Below are 23,711 nucleotides of genomic sequence, written 5' to 3' on the forward strand. Positions count from 1 at the left end.
CTTTTAAAAAATTCCTCCTCCCTATTTTCTTTGTCTGTGTCTGTCTCCATATGGTCACATGTAGAAGTGTGACATATGCTAATAAAAGGTGAATGCAGCATGGCAGAGGTTAAGGGGAACCTTTTTAAGGGAACATGTTTTGACATGGAGACAGATGTGAAGACGTGCTACATGCGTGTACAAGGCCTGCTGTGCCCGGGAAAAGAATTTGTTGTTAGGAGTCAGAGACAGTATAAGTAGAGGAGACAGACCACTTGTTGGAAAATGAATAGGTTAAATCGTAACCCTTAACAGCTGTTGGAATAGAAGTTCTGCCTTTTCATGAATGAAATGAGCCAGACACATTTGTGATAAATAGAGGTATCACGCATAAGCGGGACCAGCTTGAAAAGTTATTTTATCATGTTTTGAGCCGAAGCAGCAAACATTTTTTATTTCTGATATGAAATATATTACTGAAATGTTATCTTGACAAACAGATTTGAACCTTTTAAAGCTGCAATTGTATGCATTTTACTTACAGTAGGCCTACATACTGTAGAAAATAGCTGCTCAGAGATGTTACGAAAATGTCCGCAGGAATCTGCTGAGGTTGCAGCATTTCACATTTAATTGGACAAAAATAATTTTAGGATTCGCCCCTGAATGCAGGATGAGTCATCAAAATTTTCGGTCTAGTTTCCCAGAATAGAAAGGATATACATTTTCATTGTGTACATCTGCTAAAACCTTTTACAACTTTTAGAAATTCACAACATAAATGACCTCAACAACATGATCATGCAGGAAATTGACAAATAGCTTCCGAAAACTCATGTACCCTGAAACCAACCCCATACTGCCAAATTACTGACAAGTGCCATCTCCGATCAGAAATGTTTGTATTCAAAGGTGATTGCTTCCTTTTCCTCCGGTGCTACTAATTGCATGTTGCGCGAGCAACCTCTGAGACATGTGTTCTGGTCACATGGAAACCAGGAAGTAAATGCGTTCACATAAAAAATGGTGAACGCAATTCAGAGGTTACATTTTCGTTCTAAAATTACATGTTCACTACACTAATGTCAAGGTTTAGGGTTTGGGTTTGGGGGTCGAGATAAAAAAAATATGTATTCCTATTTACTGTATTACATATTTTACATCTACAAATAGAAATCGCTTTTGGCTTCACTCTATGGACATTTCACCTGGAAACTGGAGCTCAAATGTGACCATACGTTCAACAACATTTCCAGCTTTGGCCACTGTGGGACAGTTGCTTGAATTTTGTTAAGCACAGAACAATTTTTGCAGAACTTTCTACCTACTGTCCCCAAATTCACAGTCATTTCACAGCAAACAAACATGGACTTAAAGTTAAACCTTGCTTTTGATTTCATGGGGTCAAGTTCAAAATGTTTGTGATCACAATACCTAAATATGCAGCATTATATCCACACAAGATTGTATTACTTTTGTTCACCCGGTAGTATTCAGAATCACCATAATATACGTTGCATAACATTTTAGCCTCTCTGTGGATGTGGCTCTTAACTGAAATCTTCTCTCTGTGTAGCGGATCTTTTCTGCCAGCCCGTACTCGGACCCCATCACTGTGGCAAGGTATAACGGCAGTGTGCTGCCCAGTGTGGAGCAACCTGAGATGCTTTGGGTCATGGGCCCTGTGCTCGCTGTAGTGCTCATCGTCATTATTGTCATCGCTATCCTGCTCTTCAAGAGGTGAGGAAGAGCTTTCACATTACTTATTCATGCCATAATCATTGGAGGTTCACTGTAGCTTTAGTGTTCAGTCGATTCATACTATTGTTTTCTTAAGATGATCGTACAATAGATCCCAGTATTTCAATGTAACTTTTATGTGCTTCATTGCAGACAAGTTGTACCATGTAAATCTGATTCCAAAGTGGTTAACATAAACATCAATTAACTTTCACATTGGCCTGTCATGGTTGTTACATAATTGCCTACATAATTACCTGATTTGCAGTTAATCCAGAATATTTTAAATAAACACAATTATTGTGTGTTTTAATAATGGAATAAAAATCAAATTAAATTTAATTAAAATAAGGGAATTTTAAGGAATCTAGAATTTTGAAATGCATTGAAATACACATTTTAATCTCTCTCTTTCCAGTGCAGTATTAAATTATGTGTGCTCCAAATGAAAGTGCCTTTTGAGCGCTATGATGTGCAGTTGTTCACACCATACTCGTGTGAAAGTGTAAACAACGCATTAAGACAACAAAGCGCTCTGGTTTCAATATTAGCTTAATGGGAAAGACATTCTTAAATTGTTAATCATGATTATTTGCGTGGCAATTATTTGTCAGCTAAAGTGTAATGATCGTGACTGGGAATACACCGATAATGATACTGTATCGGAATCAGGTCCGAAACCACGCTCATGTACTTGTACTCATACTCATAAAAATACCAGAAGCCGATACCATCTGACGTACGAATGTCATTATGTAAACATTCAGCGCACAGATTATAATCACATCATGTCCTAGTGAGATTATTTAACAGCAAAAGCTGCGATTTAACGAGATAATAGATCTCTTGCACGTGTAGTGTTTTAAATGTGAGTGTGAATGTGTGAAGCCAGTGTTGTGCTAACTTAGAGACAGAAACTGCTCATACCTTTAGACATCCTGGGCTCATGCATGGAAAACACTATTATGAGTATCGCATACTCGGCAGGCAAAGTGTTAATTCAATTTTTAGCACTAGTCACATACAGACTACATATTTATTTATTTAAATAGTAGCCTTTGCGGTTTAATAATTACTGTGATTCACGCAGCGATTTTCTAGATTGGAAATCTGCCGTCATTACATCAGAGCTCCTTGGTCTAACGACACAGAATCACTTCAAAATAAAAGCTCAATTTAAATGAAAAAACTATCACGGAAATAGATCACTACTGTATAGTTATGTAATATTCACTGTTATACTAATAATAATAATAAATCCATAGGAACTTTATATCATTTAAGAAATATCTCACATCTGTGATGCTCTATTAATTTTATTTGACAAAAATATCTCCAATGTTGTATTTAGGATTGTGCTGTAAGGTTCTGCATAAAATCACTTCATTTAATAAAAATACTATTTCATGTTGAAAATTAATGGTTATAATTTAATTTGATTAAACCTTTCATGATGATAACATTTAAATAAACTGCTGATACTGAGTTTAGAAAAAAATAAAAAAACAATATCAGACTCTGTATCGGCGAGTACTATTGCATTTTTATCAGTAAATTTGTTTATCAGTACTCTTACACGTTCTCAAAAATTAGTACCGGGACATCCCTAATCATGACAGCCCTACCATCTACATTTCTGTTAGAGGGCATATGAAAAGATTGCAGCAGATTTTGGATACAACATCCCCAAGAGCACCTGTCTCAAAGATCACTAGATGTGGAGATAAATAAATGTATCAGGAATTGCAAAGATCTAATTTTGGAGAAATACACCCTTGCACATCAATGCGGCTTCCCGAGCCGTGACTCTGAATTCAGGGCTGCTTTGTACACGATACAAGATGTAACTAATTTTAGCTACCTTTCCTGCGGAGGGAAAAAAAGGAGGACATTATTCACAATGACATCTTGACTCAGCCAAATAATTCAGACATATAGCTCACGGCATGACCCGGTGGTCCCGTTCACAACGCTGATACAGTACTGACTAATACTCCCTCCAGCATGTCTTAGCAAGATCCCTTACTTTAGAGAAAATCTTGTTTGTTTTTGGCTGATAGTCTCTGCGTTCAGCACAAATCTACCATTTCAGGAACTTTCAGGACTTTTAGCTCGCCATGTCTCAAATCAAGACAAACCTGAGCACAGATGCAGCAATGAAACCGCAGCGTCAGCTTTCAGTCTTGGCAGGCGAGCGATTATGTGTCTGTGCTGCCACACCCTGCTGATAGTACTCTAAAAGCAGTCATCATACACTGCCCGGGTACTCATCTAGTCACCGATGTTTTCTCTTTTACTCACACTCTTTGGGGCCGTTCACTCCAAACGTGTTTTTGCATCTATCTGTGCTGTTTTTAATTGTTTTATTATATAAATATGTGCTAGATGGACATCTTTGACCACTATCTCGCTATTTTTCAGCATCTCGCACAGGAGCACTACGTTTTTAAAACACTGTGTCACGTTAAAACTCATTTTGAGACTCATTCTTTCCCAATTGTTGTGCTCCGTCTTGCTTGTTTGAAGGGTGGCATCATTTTTATATCACCAGAACTTGAATTCCTCCGAAAGCCTCCAAATTCATGATCTTGAAAAAAGACTTGGTTTAATTTTATGTTATCGAAAATTTTTGCTGTTCATTTTAAATTTTAATATAATATTTTGAATTGAATGAAAAAAAATCATGTTGTGAAATTCAAGTTTTAATTATTCAAGTGGTGGATTTCAGTTATTTCAGGTTGTTGAATATGGGTTGAAAAATTCAGGTGAAATATTGGAGGATGGCATCCGGGAATGCAAGGAAGAGCAAACGTGCATCGATGTAATCATTCCCTTGGACAATCACATGATGGAAGCGATGGAAACACCTCAAAGGTTATTTTAAACAACTGTTACAATAACATTGTGAAAACACAAAAAGTTACACTTTAGGGATATTTATTATAATATTTCATTAATGTGTTTTGCAGAAAAGATCAACTTATTTCATAATCATATGGGCAAATGACATTTACTAGTGGAAACGAATAATCAAACTACCTCATTTTAACTGCAAGTCTGAAAATAAAATTGTAGTCAAGAAGTATTAAATAATAAATCTAAAAATAAAATGATATATTTCTATGCATCTGTTATACTGTTGTGAGATCAAAAATGGTTGAACATTTCTAAAACTATATATATGCATACAGTACTGTGCAAAACATAAAATGTTTGACAAAAGCATTTGTCTTAAGATGTTTATTTATATCTTTAGCTGTAGTGTGTCATTAGGAAAAATATATTTTAGACTCCCAAACATCACCTTTGCAAATAGAAAAGATTAGAATCCCCCACAAAGCCACCCACTGAACATTGTGTCAGTCTGAGATTACATAAAGACACAGAAGCAATTGAGATAGAAGAACTGGGGTGAATTGTCCAAGAAGCTTGGAACATCTATCTATCTATCTATCTATCTATCTATCTATCTATCTATCTATATATATATATATATATATATATATATATATATATATATATATATTATTATTATTATTATATATTTTATTATTATTAATTTCTCTGTCTTCAGAGAACAACATTGTGTTTTATCATTACATCCACTGTAATATGAATTGGGTATATAGCTACCTCTTGTTGTTACTGTAAATAAGTGAAATAATACAGACCTATGGCTGACTGAAACAACAGCCGCCTTTACCTGTTTTCCAAGTGTCTTGGCTGTTTAATAATATTTATTATAATTTTCTTTCACTTTCTCTTGCACATTTGTACTTGTGCTGAATTAAAATATAGTGAACTTCGAATGTACAACACACATTCTGTTCCTAATTGTTTACATCAGTCTGGTTTGCTAGGGATAGCATGCTATCTCTCTTTTAAATATTTTTATAAAATTCTGGATAGTCTAACCTCATATGTATTACATATGTCGACTACTGATGATTTGTCAGTGTCTTATATATCATGTTTATTTTCAGGCAGACCACATCACCTTCATGATAATGCACATCTGGGCTTCATCTATATACTTATATATATATGTATATTATTCTTTAGAGAAGTATTCTGTAATATGTGCATTTGCATTGTAACCCTTACTAAAATTAGCCCGCTGTATTCCATTATAGTTTCTTTTGTTTTGCATGTAATGCATGCGCGAAAGATCAAAAGTAATCATTACATGAGTCATTTAAATATCAGTCTTTTTCTTCCTCACATTCTTTTAAATATTAACAAACACACACCAAAACATAATAATAATACAGAGGCCTATAAAGTATTCTTTGTCATTTCCAGTAGCTATTATTAATCTGGTGTTATTATATTAATTTCCTATACACTTGTGCATTTACCAAAACAATATTAATTCACGGTAATGCAAGAGCATATTGATCTGTTACGTGTGACATCACTGTATGACCAAAATCCCATTTACTTGTGTTGCGTGGGATGAGACGAAAGCCTGTACATTTTTTGTTTCTATTTATAAATCTTGAACGTGTTACTGCTGTTGACTTACCAGAGCCAACATTATATTATTTTTTTATATATTTTTCACCCTTGTCTAGCAGGAATGAAGGGGGAGAACCGAGATATAACACTTATATGCTTCTACTTTATTTAGACATTTCAGTTATCTGTGCACGTATCAAATACAGCACAAATGTTCATGTGTTCATTCATGTATATAAGTTCATAACATCCAGACTATGGTATGTCATGACTGTAACATATTATAATAATAATAAAAAAAGCACTAAAATATCAATTTATAGTATATTATTTATGAGCATATACTAATGTTGATCAATAAACACATAAGATTATGAAGCACAGTCTTTATTTACACCGACAGACTATAATGTAAACATTAGGCATAAACACTGCCTCGGTTGCTTTCGCTTTTCAGACCTTTTGTATTTTAATCAGACCACAAAACAACATAAAAACATTTGAAACTTCTGAATGAGAGATGTTTACGGTGATGTACCGCTGAGTTTGGCCGGTGTTATGGATCAACTGGGGATCGAGTTTTCTGGTCATGTATGCGTGTACGGGAATCATTTTAATGGCCTTTCCTGCAGATTCGTTCAATGTGAATTGCCAAGAAGCAAAGAAAAGATGTTTTGCACATTATTAAACATGTAGGCTATATATATATACATTTACTACTATATGCTCTTTGTATAATATACTATATATATTCATTAATTCATTTAAAATGACTTTTTGTAGCTGTTTCCATCGCTTTGCGATTGTCCAAGCGAGAGATGGATAACATCGACGCTCGTTTGCTCTTCCTTGCATTCCTGGATGTCATTCTCGAATTTTCCACCTGAATTTCTCAACTCGTATTCAAAATCCACACCTTGAATAATAAAAACTTGAATTTCACATCCTGATTTTTTTTGTTTGTTTAATTCACACAAAATATTTTCAAATATTAAACATTAACAGCTACATTTTTGGATAACATCAACATTTTTTCAAGATCATGAATTCGGAGGCTTTTTCAAATTCAAGCTCTGGTGATATAAAAATGATGCCATAGGTTTCACTCATTATAGAATTGATTGAACTGACAATTGAAAATGTTAGTTAATTTGGATCTCTGGGTTTTGACCAGCCTCTGATCATGCATGCTTCCTTTTTTTGCTCCGTATAAATGCAGCAAACAGGAAAGGTAGGTACAATCAAATTATTAACCGGTGTCTGTTTATCATGGTTTATCATTTCAGAAGTGTCTTTTCACAGGCTGCAGGGTCTGCAGGTGTGGCCGGACACTCAACATTAGCATCTTTATTTGAATGACGTTCATTTCACTTCATCCAAAACAAGTTGTTCCCTAAAATTCCCCTTCTGAATACAGACTGACAGTATCTCACATTCACACCCTGTTGTCCTTGAAAGCTTTAGTCCTCTGGACTGTCACAGTGGTGCATGCTTCATGTTCAGTGCTGGTCGTTGTGATTGTGATGTTTTATTCTGTGTTTTTCTGCCGTGCTGTGTTGATTTTGTTCGTGTTGATCCTTCACCTCCTCCTGAAGGTCACTCGGAGTATGTGCTCTGAGCATGTGCAGTCAGCATTTCTGCTGTCACACCTGAACCCTGGATGCCTCATTGTAAAGGAAATGCCAGCCTGACGGCAGCTGAAATAGAAATGTTCCCCTCAGTGTAACCATTCTGTGATTCTTTTTTTCTTTTCTTCCTCCATTCTTACTCACTAATGTCCAAAATGTCACTCTCTCTCTCTCTCTCAGAGCAAAATGCCCATTTTCTGTTATCTCCATTTGTCATTAAATTCTGAGCCCTATACAAATGGCTCCATTTAGCCTCTGGTATATACAGCGGACTGAAAAAGTATTTGGACACTTAAACCGCGCTTAAAAATGTATGAATGTCATTTCATTTTATAACAAAATATCAAACCAAGTGGCTTTTTGTTTTTATATAAATATAGCACAAACACACTTTTCAAAACATTTCACAAAAAGAAGTTTGTTAGGTTTCAAATTATAGTGCATAATATATATTTGGACAGTTTGAGTAGCATGTCCATAGTGATACACTTCACCTGTGGTAACTCTGCTGGGACACATGTTTGAACTTGAGAGGAACTGTTATCTAAGGCAATGCAATTCATACGTTTTTAATTGTCACTTAATTGTCAAAAAGTGTCCAAATAATATTTTAGGCCACTGTATATTAACTCTGAAGTGTTCTGAGGCCTGTAGTACCTACAATAGAGTTGAGAGCTCTGAAAAAAGATAAGCCCTTTGGTGATTAGTAATTCTGTAAACATGGTATCGTTAAAAAGCATATGCCGAAGACCTTTTGGCGCTACCCTCCTCTCCAGTGTCAGTCAAACTCGAGCTCTTCAACCAGGCTTTAAAATGGCTGTCCTCCTAATCTATGCTCAGAACCTTACAAATGGAGTGCAGTGAGATGTGAAATTTCCCATGCATTTGGCACACATTTTGGTTGGGGATTTGTGTGCGTGTGTGCGTGTCTGAGGATGGGTTTCCACTGACAGATGTTCTGCGTCTCTCTGTGTGTGTTACCACACAGCAGCTTTACCTGCTGGAAGAGTGCACTTGGGAGTGCAGGTGTTACATCGGCGTAATTACCCGGTGTTGTGCCATCCAGCTGATGTGCTAATTACCTAGTCACCTTGTTTTCCCCACAAACAAGGAGCGTCACACACTGAATATTCTGTGAGCTAGCACACCGATTTGAGCGAGATGTTGAACAAACACACTTGTATTTGGTTTCTGTTTCAAATCTCTCTAACCCCTTCATATTCTAAAGGAAAGTAATTTTTTCCAAAATCAGTGAACCTTTAATGGGGGTCATATCATGAGGGGAAAAAAATATTTTGAGTTAAATGTGCTCAATGTATTGTGAAAAAAATTAAATACTGTAACTTTCAGAACTCAAAACATCCTTGTAGGTGAAAAAGATCATTTATTGATGCTACATGCAAAACTGGGCCAAATCAGGGTCAAATCTGTACTAACGCAACTTTGTGATGCCAGACCATTAAAATTGATGTGCCAATTATTTTGTATGTGGATGTTTGTTCAACTTCAGGCACTTGAATGACCCAGGGGTTGGTTTTTATTAAAATTAACAGAATTATATATATATATATATATATATATATATATATATATATATATATATATTTCTCAATAAAATTGATTTGGAAACATTTTACGATAAACCTAAACCATTTCAATACTTATTTTGGGAAATTGATATACAGTGTGTATTTTATATATATATATATATATATATATATATATATATATATATATATATATATATATATATATATATATATATATATATATATATATATACATATACTGGCAGCCAAAAATTTTGAATAATGTGCAGATTTTGCTGTTTCGGAAGGAAATTGGTACTTTAATTCACCAAAGTGGCATTCAACTGATCACAAAGTATAGACAGGACGTTACTGATGTAAAAAACCAGCACCATCACTATTTGAAAAAAGTCATTTTTTATACAATCTAGACAGTCTAGTAACTTATCCTTGAGTAATCATGATAAATTGCTAATTTGGTATTAGAAAATCACTTGCCATTATATCAAACACAGTTGAAAGCTGTTTGGTTTGTTAAATGATGCTTAACATTGTCTTTTGAGTTGCCACAGTATGCAATAGACTAGAATGTCTTTAGGTCAATATTAGGTCAAAAATGGCAAAAAATTTACTTTCTTTACAAACTCATCAATCATTGTTTTGAGGAATGAAGGCTATACAATGCTTGAAATTGCCAAAAAACTGAAGATTTCATACAAAGGTGTACACTACAGTCTTCAAAGACAAAGGTCAACTTGCTCTAACAAGGACAGAAAGAGATGTGGAAGGCAAGATGTACAACTAAACAAGAGGATAAGTACATCAGAATTATGAGAAATAACCTTTAAATGAAGCTGTCCTCAGCTGACAGCTTCATTTAATTCTACCTGCTCAACACCAGTTTCATGTAGTAAAGAATTTGGGAAGAATAGCAAAGAAAAACTGACTTTTGAAACAGAAAAAAAATAAATAAAAGGGAAGAGTGGGCAAAGAAACAGACATTGGACAACAGATAATTGGAAAAGAGTGTTATGGATCTTAAACCCATTGAGCTTTTGTGGGATCAGCTAGACTGTAAGGTGCATGAGAAGTGCCGGACAAGACAGCCACATCTATGGGTAGCCACAACAGCCATTGGTGTATGAGTGTGAAAGTGTGTGTGAATGTGTGTGTGAATGGGACAGTGTAAAGTGCTTTGGTAAACTGTAAGGTTAAAAAAGGTGCTATATAATTGCAGACAATTTACCATCTATGGCAAGAGTTACAGGAAGTGTGGTATCTGGACAAACTGACAGCTAGAATGCCATGGGTCTGCAAAGCTGTCATTGCTGCACATGGAGGATTTTTGGCGAGAACTCTTTGAAGTAGATTAAGTTCTGAATTTTTTTTTTCAAATTGTAATAGTAATTTGTCACATTATTAATGTCATGACTATACATTGTGATCAGCTGAATGCCATTTTGGTGAATACAAGTACCAATTTATTTCCATAAGAGCAAAATCTGTGTAATATTTCAAACTTTTGGCGACCAGTGTATATATATATATATATATATATATATATATATATATATATATATATATATATATATATATTTTTTTTTATTTTATTTTATTTTATTTTAATTATAACTGTCCCACAATTGTGGTGAATTTCCAACACACCTAATAATTTTGTCCCTAATTAAATATTTTCAAAAGTGTCCTTGTTAATCAAGTTGGCAAAAGTATCAGTGAGGAGCATGCTTGAGATGAGAAATTAGACAAATTATGTTTAAAGAAAACAAAGGAAAATTAAATTCAATTTTTAGCACAATATTTTCATCTGACATAATTTCTTATCAAGCTGTATTTTTGTGCCAATTTACACAATTAGTGTGAGAATGTTGTTTAATTTAGTGTATTTATGATACATAAAATGCTAGCTATAAAATTAGCCTGAGCAAGACAAAAGGGTCTGGCATTTTATTTAAAAAATGCTACAAATTTAATTTCCATCACTGTCATTTCCACCATGGAATTCTATTATGCACAAATTTGAATTTAGATGTGTTGGAAATGACACTGTGGTAGGAATTTGTATGACTTTCAGAAAAAAGACTAATCTCTTGTGGTTTTGGACATTGTTAGCAAAAAAAAATGTTTAAACAAGAGTTTATTTTCTGGAAGTCCACAGTGCTAAACTGCCCAGAGTTGAAGAAACACCCATGTATGTTATGCAGCTTTGCAAGAAGTACAGTAGCACAATGATCAGTATTGTTGTCACATGCAAAGGGGACATTTCTTAAAGGCACAGCACCAACAAATTGACTGTTTATTTCTAAGGGCCAGAGAGACGGTGGAAAGTGGTCATGGAAAATTAAGGCCATCCTCTGTTGGTGGGGGTGATATGGTCTGAGTAAATCAATAGGTGCACTCACACTGGATTCGTTTTGCTGTTACAGGAAGAGGGCATCCCCCCTACCTAAAGATGATCATTCAGGTGGTGTGAAGGATTGTCTTCTGGCCAACTCGTCTGATCCAGTTGAAATGAGGAGACTCAACTACCAGACACCAGGTAACACAATGTACACCATACGTAGACACACACTATCATTGAGTCTGCCAGAGCTCTGTGTATTCTCCACCAGATGTACACATACACTTCTCCTCTGAGCCACACACTCACACAATGTGTGATATTTCAGCTTATCACCATATGTACAAAAGGAGGTAGAAACACATATTTTGTCTCTCCTTCCCTCACACACGTACAATTCAGTAGTTTGCAAGTTAATGTAATCCTGCAGTTAGGATAGCGTAAACACATGTGGCTTGCTCTCCCTGGCGGAGGGCTCGAGGCTCGAGACTTGACCTCAGCTCGAATGCCTGCCCCAGAATGGATTAGTATTGATGGAATAGAAAGGAGGAGATGGGGAGGTGGTGGGATGCCAGAAACTCTTAATGCTATGCAAAGGTAAGCAGATGCTATGTACTCTTACTCAGGCTGTGTGATTCGTCTGATTAAATCAGAATAAGAATTAGGAATTTGTCTTTGTGACAGAAACTTCCAGTGCACCAAGAATACAGCAACAAGACAGAGATAATAGAATATTAATAAAAAGTGAATAGAAAATAAAAGTATATATAGAAATACACAATGAGACTATATTTATATATCCAAGAGTGAGTGTGTGTGTGTGTGTGTGTGTGTGTGTGTGTGTGTGTGTGTGTGTGTGTGTGTGTGTGTGTGTGTGTGTGTGTGTGTGTGAGAGCGTGTATTTATCACTTTGTGGGGACCAAATGTCCCCATAAGGATAGTAAAACCTGAAATTTTTGACCTTGTGGGGACATTTTGTCGGTCCCCATGAGGAAAACAGCTTATAAATCACACTAAATTATGTTTTTTGAAAATGTAAAAATGCAGAAAGTTTTCTGTGAGGAGGTTAGGGTGTTAGGGGGATAGAATATAAAGTTTGTACAGTATAAAAACCATTATGTCTATGAAAAGTCCCCATAAAACATGGAAACACAACGTGTGTGTGTGTGTGTGTGTGTGTGTGTGTGTGTGTGTGTGTGTGTGTGTGTGCGTGTGTGCGTGCGTGCGTGCGTGCGTGCGTGCGTGCGTGCGTGCGTAGGTATCTGTTATATACAGATGCAAGGGAATGTAAGGCAGAAGAGGTAGGGTATGTTGGATAAATATAAATAGACTAAGCTGTATATTGCACATAATTATTGCTCTATGGTGCATTTTGTCCCCCCTTTTGTTCCCAATTTGGAATGCCCAATTCCCAATGTGCTCTAAATCCTCATTGTGGCATAATGACTGCTGAGTAGAACTGTATCAGCAGCACCTGTAGCATGTTGAACCTCCTCTGCTGGTGAAGGAGGTACAACCTCTGCTGGTCCTTTTTCAAAATGGAGTCAATGTGGGTCTCTCACTTCAGGTCCTGTGAGATGGTAGTGCCCAGGAACCTGAATGACTCCACTGCTGCCACCACAGTGCTGTTTAGAATGGTGAGAACAGTGTTGGGGTGTTCCTCTTTATCTCCACTGTTTTGAGCATGTTCAGCTCCAGGTTGTTTTGACTGCACCAGTGAGCCAGCCATTCAACCTCCCTTCTGTTTACAGACTCATCGTCATCTTGGATGAAGCCGATGACAGTAATGTAATCTTTAAACTTCAGGAGCCTGACAGAGGGGTCTTTGGCAGTGCAGTCATTGGTATACAGGGAGAAGATTAGTGGGGAGAGCACACATCCCTGGGGGGCACCAGTACTGATTGTACAGGTGCTGGAAGTGAATTTCCCCTGTCTCACTAGCTGCTGTCTGTCTGTCAGAAATCTGGTGATCCACTGACAGATTAAATAAATAAACTTGCTCCTCCCGAACTTTGTTAATAAAACACCATAAGGATGTCGAAACACAAATTTAGTCTCTCCCTCAAACACAAAATGTAATTTTTCATTTTTTTTTGGCATCAATTAATTAAACCAAACCTGTGAAACACAAAATCAGAAGTTTAGGAGAAAGTCCAAGCTGCTCTGTTCCATACAATTAAAGTGGATGGGGATGAGGGGATAAGCTCTGGACAAAAATAAATAAAAATATTATATTCTTCAACAGGTCAGAGCTGTTTTGGCTTCACGATGTTAGGCAGGTGGTTTTAATGTTGTGGCTGATTAGATTAGATTAGATTCAACTTTATTGTCATTGTGTAAAATACAAGTACAGAGCCAATGAAATCAGTGTTTGTGTGTGTGTGTATGTATGTGTGTGTGTGTGTGTGTGTGTGTATATATATATATATATACATATAGAGAGAGAGAGAGAGAGAGAGAGAGATTATTTTTTAACCACTCAACAGATTTCATATTAGCAAACTATAGTTTTGGCAAGTCATTTAAGACATCTACTTTGTGCATGACACAAGTTATTTTTCCAACAATTGTTTCACTTTTAATTGACATTAATTGCCACAATTTCAGTGAGTCAGAAGTTTACATACACTAAGTTATATTTTAAGGCCTATCTTCAAACTCTTTGCTTGACATCTAAAGAAATCAGCCAAGACCTCAGAAAAACAATTGCGGACCTCCACAAGTCTGGTTCATCCTTGGGAGCAATTTTCCACACCTGAAGGTACCATGTTCATCTGTACAAACAATAGTACAGAAGTATAAACAACATGGGACCACACAGCCATCATACTGCTCATGAAAGAGACGCATTCTGTCTCCTAGAGATGAACATATTTTGGCACAAAAAGTGCAAATCAATCCCAGAACAACATCAAAGGACCCTGTGAAGATGCTGGAGGAAACAGCTAGACAAGTATCTATATCCACAGTAAAACGAGTGCTATAACGAAATAACCTGAAAGGCTGATCAGCAAGGAAGAAGCCACTGCTCCAAAACCACCATAAAAAAGGAAGACTACAATTTGCAAGTGCACATAGAGACAAAGATCGAATTTTATGGAGAAATTTCCACTGGTCTGATGACATTTTTTTTAACTGTTTGGCCATAATGACCATCATTATGTTTGGAGGAACAAGGATTAGGCTTGCAAGCTGAAGAAAACCATCCCATCCGTGAAGCATGGGGGTGGCAGCATCATTTTGTGGTGGTGCTTTGCTGCAGGAGGGACTGGTGCACTTCACAAAATAGATGGCATCATGAGGAATGAAAATGTATTGGAGTGGCCATAACAAAGCTCTGACATCAATCCGATGTCAGATTTCAGAACTGAAAGCAGTTCTGTCTGGAGGAATGGGTCAAAATTCCAGCAACTTATTATGAGAAGCTTGTGGAAGGCTACCCAAAATGTTTGACACAAGTTAAACAATTTAAAGGCAATGCTACCAAATACTAACTAATTGTGTGTAAACTTCTGACCCACTGGGAATGTGATAAAAGAAATAAAAGCTGAAATAAATAATTCTCTCTACTATTATTCTGACATTTCACATTCTTAAAGTAGTTGTGTGAAGAACAGACAGTGAATGTTTTCTACGATTAAATGTCAGGAGTTTAAATGTATATGCCTTAAAATTAATCCCGAACCCGAGACTTTGAGATAAGCTTTTATTTATTTTCTCGAGTATGAGTAGCATTCATGTAACTATTGCCGATTTCTTCCAGGACCGTTCAGACAGGCACGTTTTTGTGGTAAAAAAGTAAAATGCACCAGATCGAATAGAGCAGAATGCAGGTGTCTCGCGTGTTTTTGTATGTTGAAGTTCTTTTTAACTTGACACAGCGTCTAAAAATACAGTGCTCCCATGAGAGATGCTAAAAACACAGTGAAACGTGACACAGTTGTCCAAAGACATCATCTAGCAAATGTTTACATGGAAAACAATTGAAAAATAGCACGAGCAGATGCAAAAACACGTTCAGTTTGAACAGCCCCTTGTTCACATGACACAGCACTAGTTGAAGTTTCTCAAAGACAGCCTATTGTTTCAGTTGACTGTTGGTAAATTTACACTGTATTCAGCGCTGTTTGTTCTCTGTATTCGTAAATATCCTGATACTTTTTTGCTCTGTGAGAAACCGCTCAAAATGATTCAGTGGGAGAATGCTCTGAATGTATTGAATTGTACTGAATGAATTGAATTGTAGACCGTCAATTCAGACCGTTTTGCATGCCCGTTTGGCCAATTCACTGAAAATAATTCACAAATTGGGCATTGCTAGTAGTTTTAAACAACCAACAGAAATATGGTACACATTTCATGATTGGTGAAACATTCTGAGAGTAAATATTTCTCAGTTCAGTCAGAGCGCTCATGGTACGCACAGTGCATATGGCCGTACAGCTGTAGGTGCCACTATATATATATATATATATATATATATATCACTAAAAAAAGCATAGTAAAAGTAGTCCATATATCTTGTGTCTGGTACATTCCAAGTCATCTGAAGTATTACAATAGATTTGTGTGAAGAACAGACTGAAATTAAAGTCGTTATTCACTGAATATCATGCTTTGTAAATCACAGCCGTGGTCACCATTCATTTTCACTTTTCTACGGTAGCAAGTAAGCGTACAGGTTTGGAACAATATGAGAGTGAGTGAATGATAACAGAATTTTTATTTTTGTTTGCACTATACTTTTAATAAAACCCCAGGTAGTATATCATCTGTATCTTGTTCAGTTACCCTGATATTATTTTCTCTGTAAACAAACACACATCAGCATATGCCACCAAATATATCATTTACCACAAAAAGGACGTGTATGCATAGGCACATGGTAACTGAACTGACAACAAGTCTTTGTAATCAGAACGACCTGTCACTGCCGTACACATCTTCTAATCCTCACTGTCCGCCCACCAATGCCTAAAAGACAGAGCACACAGGAGAAGAGGTGCTTTTAGTCATGGCACTACATCTTAAAGGCAGATAGAAGCTGCTGAACAAAAATACACTTAAGTTGCTGCTTCCCTCCACCAGTGTGTTGGTTTACTCTGTTCTATTCATATCTTATTCATTCTAGGATCCTCTTATTGTATAATTGGATCCTCACAAATATCATCAATATTAATATTGCTTAAAGTTAGGGTTAGCGATTTCTCACACATTTTCTTTCATATTTTAATTTTTTATAAAGCTATTTTTCTGTAAAACATCCATTTTGCATTACAGCAAAGTACGTTAATCTAGTGTGATATGAAATTACTGTAGCTGCTTCCCTTGAATGTTTTACAATGAGGTTTTAGAGCAGCGTAAATCCTTTTGTTGTTTAATTGGCAGCTTTGTGCAAAAACAAATCTACTCGTTTTATGACTTTCTGCTTGCTGTGAGAGTATACTGATTAAGCCGGTGTTCCTCAAACTTTTTTGAACCAAGGACCCCTTTCATAACCCCAAATTGTTCAAGTACCCCCACCATCATCATGCAAAATATAACTGAAAGTGAGGGGAGCAACATTTTTAATATACAATACTAAATAACAATAACAACAACAACATACAACTGCTTTATTTCTTTCTATAAAACAAAAAAGGATAAAGGAAAAGGCTGCAAAAATATGTTCATCATATGCATAGCAAATGTTGGGACAGCAAATTGTAAAAAAAATCTTATTTACTTTTTAAACATTCTTAAACATTATGCATTTTTCCTCTCCTGTTATTACAGCAGTTCCATAATAACAAAACATTACCACAAAACATCAGTATCAGCATTGTCAAAATTATCACTGAATAACATTTTAGCATCAATGTGAGGGCGGCTGTAATCAAGGAACCATGTTTGATGTCTGCAAAAATGAATGACTGGATGAAAATTATGAAACTATACTCACAAAATGTTGGGAAAACATCTTTGGCAAAAAATCTCACTATTAAAACATTGTTCAGTAACATTATGCAACATGCATATTTTCTGTACTTCAATCACAGCAGTCCTTTAATAACAAAATATGAACCAACACAACATTAGTTCCATTGTCATAATAGTCATAAATATCAGTTCAGGCTGGATATTGTTTTACTATTAATGTGATTGGTGGGCCTGTCCCTTTCTGCAAAGCATGTCAGTTCTTTGTGGAATAGTTGACAGACAAACCCTCATGTCATCTTCAACCTGCAGTCGAGGCCTGTATTTTGCCTTCATTGGGACAGCCAGTGTACTTCAGAGTGAAACAAACGCTTGTTGTGTCCTGCATCCGTTTCTCGACAAAGATGTGCAAACAGACGTGACTGCAGTGGCCTTGATTTCACAAAATGAACTATGGTCACAACCTTATTAAGCACAGAATGCAAATCTGGATGCATGGCTTTGGAAGCAAGTGCCTGTCTGTGTAACATACAGTGGGTACTCTTTATGTTCGGGTTAACAGCCTTTATTCTTGCAACTACTCCATTCTTAAGACCTGTCATTGCCGCAGCACCGTCAGTGCAAACAGCCACGCAGTGTCCCCAGCTCAGCCCCTCTTCAGTCATAAAGTTCTCCAGCATTTTGAACAATTCATCACCTGTGGTTCGACCTGGCATCTCTTTGCCATATAAGAAGTCTTCTAAAATGTGTCCTTTCCATGGATAGTGAACTAAAGTTAAAAGCTGTGTAGCATTTAAAACATCAGTAGACTCATTGAGCTGAATAGAAAATTGTTTGCATTCCCGCAGTCTTTCCAGAAGTTGTGTTTTTATGTCTGATGATTGATCCTCAATACTCCTCCTCACTGTGTCATTGGAAAGAGGCACAGTTTTAATTTTGTTATCTGCCTCTAGTCCTATCTTTACTTCACAGATTTCAATCGTTGTTGGAAGTATTAATTTGTTTTTCCTTGCTATTTGCAATATGTTGGGCTGCCAGTATGGAGCATTTTGTGCTTTTTTTTGGAATTGTTGCAAACTCTCATCCATGCCATCTGTTTTTTTGTATTCTTAACTCTTACATTGGAAAAAGTCTCTCTTTTTTGTTGCATGCTTGGGATGTTTTAATCAGATGCAGCTTTAATTTAGCAGCTTAATTTCCTCATTACTTAAAACCTGCATGCAAACGACCAAACGGCCATCGCTGCTTTCAATAAAACCACTATCAGCATAACTGTTGTCGTATTTTCTCACCTTCATTAACTTTGCTTGCTTATGAGTGAAATATAATTGGCAGAGATACAACCAGCTGATACAACCAACTGCCCTGCACATAATCCCACGTGATTCATTTGCTAATCAGAGTCGCTGTTACCATAGGAATAAGAGTGTATTTCCCAACACTTAATTTTGCTGTCCAGAATAAAAATAAAATGTATATAGGCTGTTTAAATATATTGTTCTGAACTTCTGTTATGTCCAATTTTTTATACTAGTCAGTAGCTTTTTATTGAATCGTTTTTTCATTATTATTATTATTGCTTATTATTTAATTCCAAAATTAAAAATGTTTACAACTCTGGGATTATCCACAGACACCAGTTTGAGAAAAGCTGGATTAAGCTGTATGCTTTGGGAAACAATAATAATGTGCACTGCTTAACATTCCATTTATGATTCTGTTTGTCATTCGAAGGCTTTTAATTCAGGTCAAAAGATTTTTATTAGAGTTCCTCCTCTTACTGTCTCATCTCCTTGGATTGTCTTATATAGACGCAATTCACCCAAAGGCCCTTTGCACCCTTTCAACCCCTATTTGTTAATTAGCCTTCCTGCTTTCCATTCCCAAGGTGAGTGAGAGGCAGAGTTGTGACTCTCAGAGAAAATGTCAGGCCTGCCTCTCTCTCTTCTAATAGCTGAGCGGTGGTAGTCGAGCAGGTTATTACAGACCCCTCTCAGACCCTTTCAGTCCTGAAGAGCACATAATTACCACAGGCATACGGCTCTTCACCGTGAAAACACGCTGCCGCCGCAGCCAACGGTTTCCATGTGACGGCAGAGTGGCGACAAGCGCACTTCACTTTTCGACAGTTGATTAATATTTGCAGCGTTGTGAGTTATTTTCATGTTGTACAAATTATGTAACACTATGTTGGGATAGCTGAGACAGGAATAAGCAGGAATGTCTGTGTTGTACATTACCTGCATTAGCTACAGGTTTTATACACTCATTAGTTATGTACATACAGTGCCAGCCACAGGCCGTGCATTTTAAGTCTAGGCCTTCAGTGCGATTCATGCCATTAAGAAAACACAGTTTCACAATGAATAAAACACCATTTGCCCATCATATATTACGTGGCAGTCAACTAATAATACCAATTGACATTTTAAAAACACGTCCATGCACGAAACCCAGAACCAAGGAGGTCTAATATCTTATCTAATATAAGCTATCTAATAATATTTGTAAACACGTTGTGCTTATTTTGTCAGCTTTTTATAACAAGTTGATTTTTGATCAAATGTTGTACTTGGAACCACAGCAGTATGGTTATGTTTCCAGTCCCCCATCTGTATTCTCTGATTACATTTCATCTCCGTTTTAATGACCTTGGACATTAATTCATTTCAATTCCAGGACATTTGCAGTCTGCCTTGCCTGCTTTGCATGCTTGGTTGTAGCTCTTCCCTGCCTAATTAGCTTGCTGTTTAACATGGATGTAGCCTATGCTGTATTCACTTAATGGGCTGCTCAAGGTACAGCTTATTGCACCATTACCTTTGAAATATACAGAATTCTTTGTGCTTCATTTTTGTGCAGAGAACAGCAGTTATTATATGTAGATGGTGAAAGTCATTTTTGTTATATAAAAAAATGATGCTTCTGCTCTAGTTTAACATTGTGTCACAAGCATATGTATTTATTGACCCATAAGGTGACCAGACTGCATTTTACAGTGTCTATTATCGAAAAACTACATAGCTTTATATTTTATCAGCATGTGCATTCCCTGGGAATCAAACCCATCAAAATTATACAATTTACACACTTAGAATTCTTCCTTCATCTTTTTCCTGCAGTTCCTATCTTTCACCACTGTCCAGACACTCCAAATGAATCTGCATCCCTGCTGAGCATTTACATATGCTTACCTCCTATCCTTACCTGTCTATCTTGCTCTTTATCCACCCATACATATGCCTGTGTATCTGTCTATCTGTCTTTCATGCTGCCTGAAAGCTGTAATTCCATCCACTGATAAATTACATTTTGCCTTACTTTTTCTTACTGGTCTTGCCGCCCACTGTCTCGCAATAATGCTAGCATGAAGTAGCTGGCGGGGGCTTGTCCATACATTAGTGTTCACAGTGAACATAATGAACTTGTAATGGGGAATCATACTCAAGCATGTCCCATTAAGCATCTCAGTCCTGCTCAATCATCCTCACCACCTCAACTACTGAAATCCTTATGCAAGAACCTCTAATATAATACACCATCCTTCCCTTGTCAAACAACACAATGCAAGCTGAGCATTTCTTAAAATCCAGCTAAGCATGCAACCTTACCCAGTTCAAATGTGCTGGCAGTGAAATGTGTTTTTGGCAATAATTTATAAAGTAATCCCCCAGACAAGAAATCAAGCGTGTGTTTTGGGGGGTGGAAGTAAGGATACAGTAGGCAGACAGTAAGCATCCTTGCTGGAAAAAAAAGCATCTTAAACCTGCATAAACTGATTTGCTGCTCTTATCTGGTTTAATATGCTCTAGCTGGGCTCCCAGACTGGTAAAGCTGGTCTTTAGCTGGTTTAGTTGGTCAGCCAGCTGGTCTCCCAGCCTAACCAGATGACAACTTCTTAAAAACCCTCTTAGACCAGCTAAAACCATCATGCCAGTTTAGGCCGTTTTAAGTTGTGGTTTTCAGTAGAAGTCAGCAAACATCTCACAGAGGAAATGTTCTAGGTAAAGCTTTCAGAAGAACCTCTATGTCATGCCCAAACTCTCACCACTGTAAAGGTATGATGCATCAGGTGTGATTCTCTGGAGTGTACTCTCCACTTTACATATGTTCTTCTTATTTTCTCTTTCAGGAATGAGAGAACACCCGCCCATCTCTGTCTGTGACCTTTTGGACCACATTGAGCGACTCAAGGCCAACGACGCCCTCCGCTTTTCCCAGGAATATGAGGTAGGACAAAAGTTCAACTATGGCCAGACTTGTGAAAATGTTATAGTTGTACTGTTTACCGACTAAAACGTCTGGATTATTTACAATAGCAGTAGACCACTGCAGTTACAGTTTTACTCCCTTAGGTGTTAAATCTGCCTAAGATGGTTTGCTAGACTTAGTTGGCCATCAAGTTGGTCAGGCTGATGGTTTGATGGTTTTAGAGGGTTTTTGGGGCACTTGTCAACTGGTCAGGCTGCTAAACACCAGCTTGGCCAGGCTGGAAAATCAGCTGAACTAGCTTAAACGACACGAGATCAGCAAAGCTCCTTGGACTGTTTTTATTTTAGTTATTTTTTCCACTAGGAAACTTTTAAACCAACTGCTGTGCTTTTTTTTTTTTTTTTTTTTTTTTTTTGCTTTTGTCTTGGTGTTTGGTCTGATGTTGCATTTTTATTTATAATTTTGTGTTTTTTTTATCTCTTTTGTTATTTTGTTGTGTCTTGTCTGTTTTTAATACAATTTGCTGTTGAATTCACTGTGGCCTCTGTAGTGTTATCTAATATCGATTCTATTGCCATCAAAAGTTAAGAACACCCGTATTCAGTGTTATGACAGCTGTTCACACTTGTGTCTTGCTGATTAACAGATGTTCGTTTTCCAGTGATCTGTGTTGGTGATGTCTCTCTAGAAATCTTTACTATACACATAGGCCTTGTCATTTGTTCCTGATGTTGAGAAGGAAGACTAATAAACGTTTCACTAAGAGCGAAATTTAGCATGCCTGTCAGCCATTTCCCTAAATGTGTGGAATTTCAGGGGACATTTCCCCCTTACACCAAATGTGTGGTTTGTTCTTCTCTGAAGTACAGTCCCTGTTGAGGTTTTTGACAAATGTTAAACGTTCGTCAAAAGATTCCATTGCATGCGCATATATAAAAATAGAGCAAACAGAATTTCTACTTTGAAGAAGATATTGATTAGCCAAGATCACATACATGCGTATCTCTTCTTCATTAATTCCTTTGCCCACATTTTTCTTTACTGCTCTCCTAATTTTTTCCTCCACAGACATATTTATAGTAAAGCTGCAATTAAAACTTCACTCCAACCAACCAAACCCTTTTTTCTGTAATTGCACATGTGCTTGTGGAAAGGATATAAAGAAGAAAAGACTAGTCTTTTTATAGAACTCCTTTTAATCCTTCCTCTTTAAATACATTTAGTGACATTTTGAGAGAAGGATACATCCAATCAAGCAGCCATATGAGACAAATCTCTCGTCCCTTTGGTTTTCACCACACATGCCCTCTTTAGCCAGGCAACCTGCTCTTGGCTTGCTGTGATGTCATCTCCTCCTGTCAAGGAAGGCCCCCTTTAAATGGGACAGATGGTTCAGCTTGGGCCAATGGGAGAAGCACAGTCCAGCCAGCATGAGCAAAACAGTGGGTCACTATCACGTTTATTGACTCCATCATCTGCTCCATGCATCCGTTGCTCAGCTCCGTTGTCTATTTTAATTGGTTATATTTGCCACTTCCCTCTGCCTTGGAATCAGAGAATCAAAATGAACAAGACCCATAAGAGGGCTCGACACATGCATGATGCTTAGAGAACATTTAATGGTTTTCTTTCTTGGTTAATATATTTTCAAATGAAACGGGAAGTTGGGGCAGAACATATGGAAAGGCGTGCCCTTTTTTTAAATAGCCTATTGCCATTAGTTTACGTTAAAGGAACTTATTTTAAATCATTCTAAGTAACCTTGAGGCTCCCTAGTGGGCCTCAGAAGTCCCATTTTAATTTCGTGGAGTCATACTGTGATCACACCATAGATGTGATATTTAAACAGATATGACTCCTTTGTGGTATCTTTATTACTACCTGTATATT

General features: G+C 36.8%; 1 protein-coding gene across 5 annotated transcripts in view; it reads left to right on the top strand.

Annotated features, from left to right (window-relative positions):
* The window catches only part of LOC127644694 (receptor-type tyrosine-protein phosphatase F-like), a 279,674-nt gene that overhangs the window by 236,040 nt on the left and 19,923 nt on the right, over positions 1 to 23,711 (top strand). For all 5 annotated transcript variants that reach the window (XM_052128010.1, XM_052128009.1, XM_052128011.1 and 2 more), the window contains 3 exons: positions 1,556 to 1,719; positions 11,779 to 11,891; positions 21,742 to 21,839. In XM_052128010.1, the coding sequence (XP_051983970.1) occupies positions 1,556 to 1,719; positions 11,779 to 11,891; positions 21,742 to 21,839 (375 nt within the window). The remainder of the gene's footprint in view (positions 1 to 1,555; positions 1,720 to 11,778; positions 11,892 to 21,741; positions 21,840 to 23,711) is intronic.

This window comes from Xyrauchen texanus, chromosome 6 (assembly GCF_025860055.1).
Source record: "Xyrauchen texanus isolate HMW12.3.18 chromosome 6, RBS_HiC_50CHRs, whole genome shotgun sequence".
NCBI lineage: Eukaryota > Metazoa > Chordata > Actinopteri > Cypriniformes > Catostomidae > Xyrauchen > Xyrauchen texanus.